The sequence below is a fragment of the Salvelinus fontinalis genome, chromosome 13 (genome assembly GCF_029448725.1).
Source record: "Salvelinus fontinalis isolate EN_2023a chromosome 13, ASM2944872v1, whole genome shotgun sequence".
Classification (NCBI taxonomy): Eukaryota; Metazoa; Chordata; class Actinopteri; order Salmoniformes; family Salmonidae; genus Salvelinus; species Salvelinus fontinalis.
This window is the reverse complement of record NC_074677.1, coordinates 43,165,084-43,175,290: the sequence shown is the minus strand read 5'-3', so window position 1 is coordinate 43,175,290 and position 10,207 is coordinate 43,165,084. Positions and strand designations below refer to the sequence as shown.

The 10,207-nt window shown below is 42.7% G+C and overlaps 1 protein-coding gene across 1 annotated transcript in view; it reads right to left on the bottom strand.

The window, feature by feature from the left end:
* Positions 1 to 4,074: 4,074 nt before the first annotated feature.
* adamts8a (ADAM metallopeptidase with thrombospondin type 1 motif, 8a) overlaps positions 4,075 to 10,207 on the bottom strand; it is a 33,997-nt gene continuing 27,864 nt past the window's right edge. The window contains exons 8-9 of the mRNA XM_055942938.1: positions 9,932 to 10,107; positions 4,075 to 9,725 (exon numbers count right to left, since the gene is read on the bottom strand). Coding sequence (XP_055798913.1) covers positions 8,993 to 9,725; positions 9,932 to 10,107 — 909 coding nt within the window. The 3' untranslated portion in view covers positions 4,075 to 8,992. The remainder of the gene's footprint in view (positions 9,726 to 9,931; positions 10,108 to 10,207) is intronic.

Sequence of the window (10,207 nt, the reverse complement as noted above, 5' to 3'; positions counted from 1 at the left end):
GAGCTGTGTCGCAGTGCGCCACAACTTTTAAAGGACCACTGTACTTTCAGAAGCATATCTTTACCAGCGTGCTATATCTTTTTTATATCTGAATTCATGCTGTAGGCCAGCGATTCCCAAACTTTTCATAATCCTGTACCCCTTTAAACATTCAACCTCCAGCTGCGTACCCCCTCTAGCACCAGGGTGAGCGTACTCTCAAAAAGGGCATCAGTGTATTAACAGCGCGATTTGCCAAGGCAGGATATTCTGAGCGCAGCCCAATCCAGAAATCTGGCAGGGGTTTCTGATTAAATACATTTTTCACAGAACCGCTTGTCGCAATTTCGATGAGGCACTCTTGTTCAGATATCGGTAAGGGGACTGGAGGCAGGGCATGAAAGGGATAATGAATCCAGATGTTTGTGTCATCCGTTTCGGAATAGTACCTGCGTAATTGCGTAATATCACATTTGACATTGTCCGTAAGCTTGAGTTCATTTGCACACAAAAAATCATACAATGATGGAAAGACCTTTGTGTTGTCCTTGTTAATGCATACAGAGAAGAGCTCCAACGTCTTAATCATAGCCTCAATTTTGTCCCGCACATTGAATATAGTTGCGGAAAGTCCCTGTAATCCTAGATTCAGATCATTCAGGTGAGAAAAAACATCACCCAGATAGGCCAGTCGTGTGAGAAACTTGTCATCATGCAAGCGGTCAAACAAGTGAAAATGATCGTCAGTAAAGAAAACTTTTAGCTCGTCTCTCAATTCAAAAAAAGTGTCAATACTTTTCCCCTTGATAATCAGTGCACTTTTGTATGTTGTAAAAGTGGTATATGGTCACTGTCCATATCATTGCATAGTGCAGAAAATACACGAGAGTTCAGGGGCCTAGCTTTAAAAAGTTATTCACCATTTTCACTGTAGTGTCCAAAACATCTTTCAAGCTGTCAGGCATTCCTTTGGCAGCAAGAGCCTCTCGGTGGATGCTGCAGTGTACCCAAATGGAGCCGGGAGCAACTGCTTGCACACGCATTACCACTCCACTATGTCTCCCTGTCATGGCTTTTGCACCATCAGTACAGACAACAACACATCTTGACCACCAAAGTCCATTTAATGTCACAAAGCTGTCCAGTACTTTAAAAATATCCTCTCCTGTTGTCCTGGTTTCCAGTGGTTTGCAGAAGAGGATGTCTTCCTCTTCTGCAAACCACTGGAAACGGACATATACCAGGAGCTGTGCCAGGCCTGCGAGAACAGTACTTGTTTCAAAAAAATCTCCTGCCATGTCACCGATGCGTCGTGAAACAGTGTTCTTTGATGAAGGAATTTTCTGTATAGCTTTTTTGGCCTTTTCCCCCAGGATTTCCCCAGCCATATCCGCGGCAGCAGGAAGAATTAAGTCCTCCACAATAGAATGGGGCTTGCCTGTCCTAGCCACTCGGTAGCTCACCATATAAGACTCTTCTAGCCCCTTCTTATTAATGGTATCTGTTGCTTTTATACATGTCTTACTACTCAAAAGTCGTCTTAATTCGCGCTCAAAAAACTCCTGTGGCTTATTTTTCAAATTGCCATGTTTTGTATCTAAATGTCTGCACAAGAGTGAAGGTTTCATCGAGTTGTGAGATAGTTCTCTTGCACATATAACACACTGTGGCTGAGGAAAGGCACTACTCCCAATATAAGTGAACCCCAAATCAATGTACACTGCTCAAAAAAATAAAGGGAACACTTAAACAACACAATGTAACTCCAAGTCAATCACACTTCTGTGAAATCAAACTGTCCACTTAGGAAGCAACACTGATCGACAATAAATTTCACATGCTGTTGTGCAAATGGAATAGACAAAAGGTGGAAATTATAGGCAATTAGCAAGACACCCCCAAAAAAGGAATGGTTCTGCACGTGGTGACCACAGACCACTTCTCATTTCCTATGCTTCCTGGCTGATGTTTTGGTCACTTTTGAATGCTGGCGGTGCTCTCACTCTAGTGGTAGCATGAGACGGAGTCTACAACCCACACAAATGGCTCAGCTAGTGCAGTTCATCCAGGATGGCACATCAATGCGAGCTGTGGCAAAAAGGTTTGCTGTGTCTGTCAGCGTAGTGTCCAGAGCATGGAGGCGCTACCAGGAGACAGGCCAGTACATCAGGAGACGTGGAGAAGGCCGTAGGAGGGCAACAACCCAGCAGCAGGACCGCTACCTCCGCATTTGTGCAAGGAGGTGCACTGCCAGTGCCCTGCAAAATGACCTCCAGCAGGCCACAAATGTGCATGTGTCTGCTCAAACGGTCATATACAGTACCAGTCAAAAGTTTGGACACACCTATCTTGCTCTATAGAATGTCCTTCCAAGGTTGTAATTACATGGTTTTCAGAGTGTTTAGTATTGGAAAATACCATGTATTTTATATACACAGTACCAGTCAAAAGTTTGGACACATCTACTCATTCAAGAGTTTTTCTTTATTTTAACTATGTTCTACATTGTAGAATAATAGTGAAGACATCAACACTATGAAATAACACATATGGAATCATGTAGTAACCAAAAAAGTGTTAAACAAATCAAAATATATTTGATAGTCTTCAAAGTAGCCAGCTTTGCACACTCTTGGCATTCACTCAACCAGCTTCATGAGGAATGCTTTTCCAACTGTCTTGAAGGAGTTCCCACATATGCTGAGCTCTAGTTGGCTGTTTTTCCTTCAATCTGCGGTCCAACTCATCCCAAACCGTCTCAATTGGGTTGAGGTCGGGTGATTGTGGAGGCCAGGTCATCTGATGCAGCACTCCATCACTCTCTTTCTTGGTCAAATAGCCCTTACACAGCCTGGAGGTGTGTTTTGGGTCATTGTCCTGTTGAAAAACAAATGATAGTCCCACTAAGCGCAAACCAGATGGGATGACGTATCCTTGCAGAATGCTGTGGTAGCCATGCTGGTTAAGTGTGCCTTGAATTCTAAATAAATCACTGGCAGTGTCACCAGCAAAGCACCCCAACACCCTCACACCTCCTCCCCCATGCTTCATGGTGGGAACCACACATGCTGAGATCCTCCGTTCACCTACTCTGCTTCTCACATAGACACCGCGGTTGGAACCAAAGATCTCAAATTTGGATTTATCACACCAAAGGACAGATTTCCACCAGTCTAATGTCCATTGCTCGTGTTTCTTGGTCCAAGCAAGTCTCTTCTTCTTTTTGGTGTCCTTTAGTAGTGGTTTCTTTGCAGCAATTTGACCATGAAGGCCTGATTCATGCAGTCTCCTCTAAACAGTTGATGTTGATATATGTTGCATTTATTTGGACTGCAATCTGAGGTGCAGTTAACTCTAATTTATCCTCTGCAGCAGAAGCATTCTGGGTATGCCTTTCCTGTGGCGGTCCTCATGAGGGACAGTTTCATCATAGTGCTTGATGGTTTTTGCGACTGCACTTGAAGTAACTTTCAAAGTTTGTGAATTTTTTCGCATTGACTGACCTTCATTTCTTAAAGTAATGATGGACTGCTGTTTCTCTTTGCTTATTTGAGCTGTTCTTGTCAAAATATGGACTTGGTCTTTTACAAAATAGGGCTGTCTTCTGTATACCACCCCTACCTTGTCACAACACAACTGATTGACTCACATTAAAAAGGAAAGACATTCCACAAATTATATTTTAACAAGGCACACCTGTTAATTGAAATGCATTCCTGGTGACTATCTCATTAATCTGGTTGAGAGAATACCAAGAGTGTGCAAACCTGTTAAAGGGTAGCTACTTTGAAGAACCTGAAATATAAAATATATTTTGATTTGTTTAACACTTTTTTGGTTACTATATGATTCCATATATGTTATTTCATAGTTTTGATGTCTTCACTATTATTCTACAATGTAGAACATAGTAAAGATAAAAAAGAAACTTGAATGAGTAGGTGTGTCCAAACTTGACTGGTACTGTATATATCATTTATTTATTTTTAAAATAAAACATTTTCAGGCCTCAAAATGTGGACAATGAGGCTTGCAAAACAAGAGAATCCTTTTGTGTTGACGAACTGGTTGAACAAGACAGACCCAACAAAAGTGTTTCAGTCAAGAGAAATCTTTATTGTTAAATTATGATTCAGTCTAATTTCTTACAATTCAGGAAGACAGACAGCAGCAACGTAAAGATGAAACTGTAGTAATTAGTCTGAAAGTATTAAAAAATAAATAGCTTTGTAGGGAAGCTATAACAATAGCATCGTAAAGACCTTCATTGAAGGGATAGAATGCTTTGAAATCAGTTCTACATCTTTTCTCCTTTAAATACATTCTGGAATGCTCTATCATTACATACCTAGTGAGAGGAAATCTGAAAACAAAGCTGTTTTAAACGAACAACACATAAGGGGTGGCATAATAGCTAATTCCCCCCTTTTAGTCACCAACAGCATCTTCAATTAAATAAAGCAATGATGTTTTAACACTCAGGGATTTACCTGGCAGAAATATAATAATTTTAATATACAGTTGAAGTCGGAAGTTTACATACACTTAGGTTGGAGTCATAAAAATTCTTTTTTCAACCACTCCACAAATTTCTTGTCAACAAACTATAGTTTTGGTAAGTCGGTTAGGACATCTACCTGTGCATGACACAAGTCATTTTTCCAACAATTGTTTACAGACAGAATATTTCACTTATAATTCACTGTATCACAATTCCAGTGGGTCAGAAGTTTACATACATTAAGTTGACTGTGCTTTTCAACAGCTTGGAAAATTCCAGAAAATGATGTCATGGCTTTAGTAGCTTCTGATAGGCTAATTGACATAATTTGAGTCAATTGGAGGTGTACCTGTGGATGTATTTCAAGGCCTACATTCAAACTCAGTGCATCTTTGCTTGACATCATGGGAAAATCTAAAGAAATCAGCCAACACCTCAGAAAAAAGTGTAGACCTCCACATGTCTGGTTCATCCTTTGGGAGCAATTTCCAAACGCTTGAAGGTACCACGTTCATCTGTACAAACAATAGTATAAACACCATGGGTATAAACACCATGGGACCACACAGCTGGCATACCGCTCAAGAAGGAGACTCGTTCTGTCTCCTAGAGATGAACGTACTTTGGTGCGAAAAGTCCAAATAAATCCCAGAACAACAGCAAAGGACCTTGTGAAGATGCTGGAGGAAACAGGTACAAAAGTATCTATGTCCGCAGTAAAACAAGTCCTATATTGGCATAACCTGAAAGGCCGCTCGGCAAGGAATAAACCACTGCTCCAAAACCGCCATAAAAAAGCCAGACTATGGTTTGCAACTGCACATGGGGATAAAGATCGTACTCTTTGGAGAAATGTCCTCTGGTCTGATGAAACAAAAATAGAACTGTTTGGCCATAATGACCATTGTTATGTTTGGAGGAAAAAGTTGGGAGGCTTGCAAGCCAAAGAACACCATCCCAACCATGAAGCACAGGGGTGGCAGCATCATGTTGTGGGGGTGCTTTGCTGCAGTAGGGACTGATGCACTTCACAAAATAGATGGCATCACGAGGATGGAAAATTAAGAGGATATATTGAAGCAACATCTCAAGACATCTGTCAGGAAGTTAAAGCTTGGTCGCAAATGGATCTTCCAAATGGACAATGACCCCAAGCATACTTCCAAAGTGGTGGCAAAATGGCTTAAGGACAACAAAGTCAAGGTATTGGAGTGGCAATCACATAACCCTGACCTCAATCCCATAGAAAATTTGTGGGCAGAACTGAAAAGGCATGTGCGAGCAAGGAGGCCTACAAACCTGACTCAGTTACAACAGCTCTGTCAGGAGGAATGGGCCAAAATTTAACCAACTTATTAAGGCAATGCGGCCAAATAAACTCAATTAGTATGTAAACTGCTTACCCAGTGGGAATGTGATGAAATAAATAAAAGCTGAAATAAATAATTCTCTCTACTAATATTCTGACATTTCACATTCTTAAAATAAAGTGGTGATCCTAACTGACCATAGCAGGGAATTTTTACTCGGATTAAATGTCAGGAATTGTGAAAAACTGAGTTTAAATGTATTTGGCTCAAGTGTATGTAAACTTCCGACTTCAACTGTAGCAATTAACTATGAACTTAAATGACCATTAAACAGATTCAGTTGTTGCTGTGTCTTATAAACTTCTGTTCTCATTCCACCCAGAGAGTGGAAATGACCCTTAGCTCAAATATACAACATATTGTATTTCTACTTAACAGAGTACATGGAAACCATGACCTCTTTCTCTGTTACTCTGAGTTGTACAGTGTTAGAATAAAGGTGCCATCTAGAACCTAAAATGGTTATTCGGCTACCCACATAGGAGAACCCTTTGGAGAACCCTTTTTGGTTCCAGGTAGAGCCCTTTTGATTCCAGGTACAACCCTTTCGGGTTCCTCTACATGGAACCCAAAAGGTATCTGGTTCCCTCTACATGGAACCAAAAAGAGTTCTCCCATGGGGGCAGCTGATGAACCCATTGGAACTTTTTTCTAAGAATGTATGGATTAGACTTTAACCACATTAGGAGTGTATCTACTATCTACGTAAACAACTTCTCATTTCTTATTTCACTTCTAAAAGAAGCTGCGATTCGACATGCTATTTAACACAAATGAATGAATGACATCTAGGTTGTGGCATCATAAAGTACATTTACACCATTTCAATAGCTGCTATGCTCGTTTCACTTGAGCTCAAAAGTATTATTCTTCAGCTCACCTTTCATAATGCCATATTTTCTGGGACAGCATATTTCAAATGAAGCATCATGTACATGTTTGACGTTAGATACAGATATTCCATTGTTTTCCTTGTCGTTAGTTCCTTAAACATAAGTCATAAAATGTTTATCTACAGCATTCACCATGGCCAAGAATAATAACAAACACAAAGTTAAGAAAATAAATACAATCTCCTTGTTATTAACACGACAGACATTTGTTTTAAAAGAATGCCACAAAACCATTCCAACTAGCTGTGGATATAGAATTAAGTCTTAATAACTAGTACTTCTATCATGAATATGCATATTTCAGCAAGCGATAAATAGTCAAGCAAATTGAAAAGGTTATGTGGGTTTGTTTCGATCATCCCTACTTGATTAAATAGCTCTGATTTATGTGAGAAATATGATAGTGTGAGTTTAACTCTGTGACCAGAGACTTGGCATTAAAAACATGCTCCAGTGTTCCAGAAATACAGACAGAATGGAACAGGGTTTCAGATGTTCCGATATGGCTCCTCAACACAGGGGCCCCTCAGGGGTGTGTGCTCAGTCCCCTCCTGTACTCCCTGTTCACTTATGACTGCAGGGCCAGGCACGACTCCAACACCATCATTAAGTTTGCTGATGACACAACAGTGGTTGGCCTGATCACTAAAAACGATGAGACAGCCTATAGGGAGGAGGTCAGAGACCTGACCATGCGGTGCAAGGTCAACAACCTCTCCCTCAACGTGATCAAGACAAAGGCGATGATTGTGGACTACAGGAAAAGGAGGACCGAGCACGCCCCCATTCTCATCGACGGGGCTGTAGTGGAGCAGGTTGAGAGTTTCAAGTTCCTTGGCGTCCACATCACCAACTAACTAACATGGTCCAAGCACACCAAGATAGTCGTGAAGAGAGCACAACAAAACCTATTCCCCCTCGGGAGATTGAAAAGATTTGGTATGGGTCCTCAGATCCTCAAATGGTTTTACAGCAGCACCATCGAGAGCATCCTGACGGGTTGCATCACTGCCTGCTATGGCAACTGCTCGGCCTCTGACCGCAAGGCACTACAGAGGGTAGTGCGTACGGCCCAGTACATCACCGGGGCCAAGCCTCCTGCCATCCAGGACCTCTATACCAGGTGGTGTCAGAGGAAGGCCCTAAAAATTGTCAAAGACTCCAGCCACCCTAGTCATAGACTGTTCTCTCTGCTACCACACGGCAAGCAGTACCGGAGCGCCAAGTCTAGGTCCAAGAGGCTTCGAAACAGCTTCTACCCCAAAGCCATAAGACAGCTACTCCAGACTATTTGCACTGCCCTGCCCCCCTCTTCTACGCTGCTGCTACTCTCTGTTATTATCTATGCATAGTCACTTTAATAACTCTATCTACATGTACATATTACCTCAATTACCTCGACACCGGTGCCCCCGCACATTGACTCTGTACCGGTACCCCTTGAATATAGCCCTGCTATTGTTATTTACTGCTGCTCTTTAATTATTTGTTATTCTTATTTCACTTTTGTTGTGGTATTTTCTTAAAATTGCATTGTTGGTTAAGGGCTTGTAAGTAAGCTTTTCACTGTAAGGTCTACACCTGTTGTATTTGGCACATGTGAGAAATTAAATTTGATTTGATGTATTGTCTCTCTATTCATATGAAAAAAGTTTTTCTTTATTCCCTAAAATATTGAATGTCACTTGATTTGATTAGGTGGTACACTTTGAATTGATTTGAGGGCATGTGTGTTCAAAAGGGGGGCATGTGGCCCGACGAAAATGAATGATAGTGGTATTCAACCACTCCAGCGGCAGATCAGCAGCATTGGTGGAAAGGTAAGGTGTGCCTTTTGATAATGTGTTAAGCTAGATGCAAACAGAAACGTCAGGTTAAGGAGTGATAGTTGATTATTTTTACATCCTTTGAGGTAGATCTCTGTTGGAAAACAAACCGCCAATAGTTGTTTTGAAGCTATGACATCATCAAGGAAATAAACATAGAAATAATTAAGTTAATCTATCAAATGTGAAATATTTCTACCACCAAGCCAAACCACAGTTTTGGTTCTGGTTGATATAGTGAACCGACCACTCTTGATTAGTCTAGCTTCCCTGCTTGTCTCTGAAGCATGGTTGTGGTGGTTGAGAAAGGGTTGTGCATTGGTTAGTTGACTAACTAACTAGCTTCCTACACTACTTCCCTCGGGCTCGGATCCCACCACTGCCACCAACTGCCCTTTCCCTTTCTGCTTTATCAGCACAGACTCAGCAGTCCTGGTAGCTGCACTCTGAAGAAACCACCCCTGGCCTCTTGGCGAGGTTACATTTCCCTAGCTCCACCATCTTACCGGTGTAGTCAATACACAGCACGCTTCGATGGCGCACCCCCACACCACATGTCCTTGAGCATGCCGACCAGGGACCCATCTGCCAGACAGGGCAGGGCAGGTCCCCACACGGCCGGATGTCTGCCGGCCGCAGGTCCTCATCACAAGAGAAGGACAGGGTGCCTGCCCCGTCCCGGCACTCTATGTTCCTTCTTGACCAACCTGAGCCGCAGCTCTTGGAGCACTCGGACCACTCCCCCAGAGCCCACTCTGAGCCCCCTAGTGGCAGAATCGCATGTAGCGAAGCTCTACCCTCAGCTCCGGGCTTGGTGAAGGGGACATCCCTGGGGAGGAAAAAGGTGTACTTGACCCTAGGGGGAGAGGCGTCTCCGGCTGTGGACAGGAGTTGGACAGTGACTGCCTGTCGGAGCTTCTGGTAACTCAAGAGCCTCTCCAGGGTGGTGGAGGAACCACTATACCGGAGTACGGCGCCCAGGACTGGGATGTCCTGCTCTGCTGTGGACACAGAGAAATTCCCGTTCAGGATGTAGGAAACCTCTGTCTTCAAGGCCAGGTAGTTGCCATCGTGTTTGATCCCGCGGTGGCTCTTTTGCTTGATGTCGATGTTGGTGGCCCCGGCCGGAATGGTCACAATGTCGTTGTAGCCGAATCTGTGTTGAATTAAAATTAAGACAAGAGGAACGGTTCAGTTGAAAGCTTATACTTGCTAATGGCTTTCCATGACCGGCATTTGAAGGCTTTCTATGACATCAGAATCATCGTGGAAAGACGTGAATCGGTCAGCCATTTTCACGATTTTAGAGAGACAACACTGCCCTCAAAGGAGTTGAATCCGGAATATATTTATTTGACTCACATGGCTTTATTCATCGATCCAGTGATCTTCCTGCAGATTGTTCCATCACCCCCACACACGCCACATTTGTCCAGCTTCACACTGGAGCCGATCACCTGGTCGCAGCCAGCTTTGACGCACTGTCCCTGGACACAGATGGAGGTGGTGTCTGGGCCACAGGTGGTGCCATCAACAACCTTGAAAACGACATAGAAAAATGATGCGAAGTATTAGCCTAAACTCCTAGAGCACTGTAAAGTTGATAATGAATCAACTCAGTGATCAAAAAACTGGTTT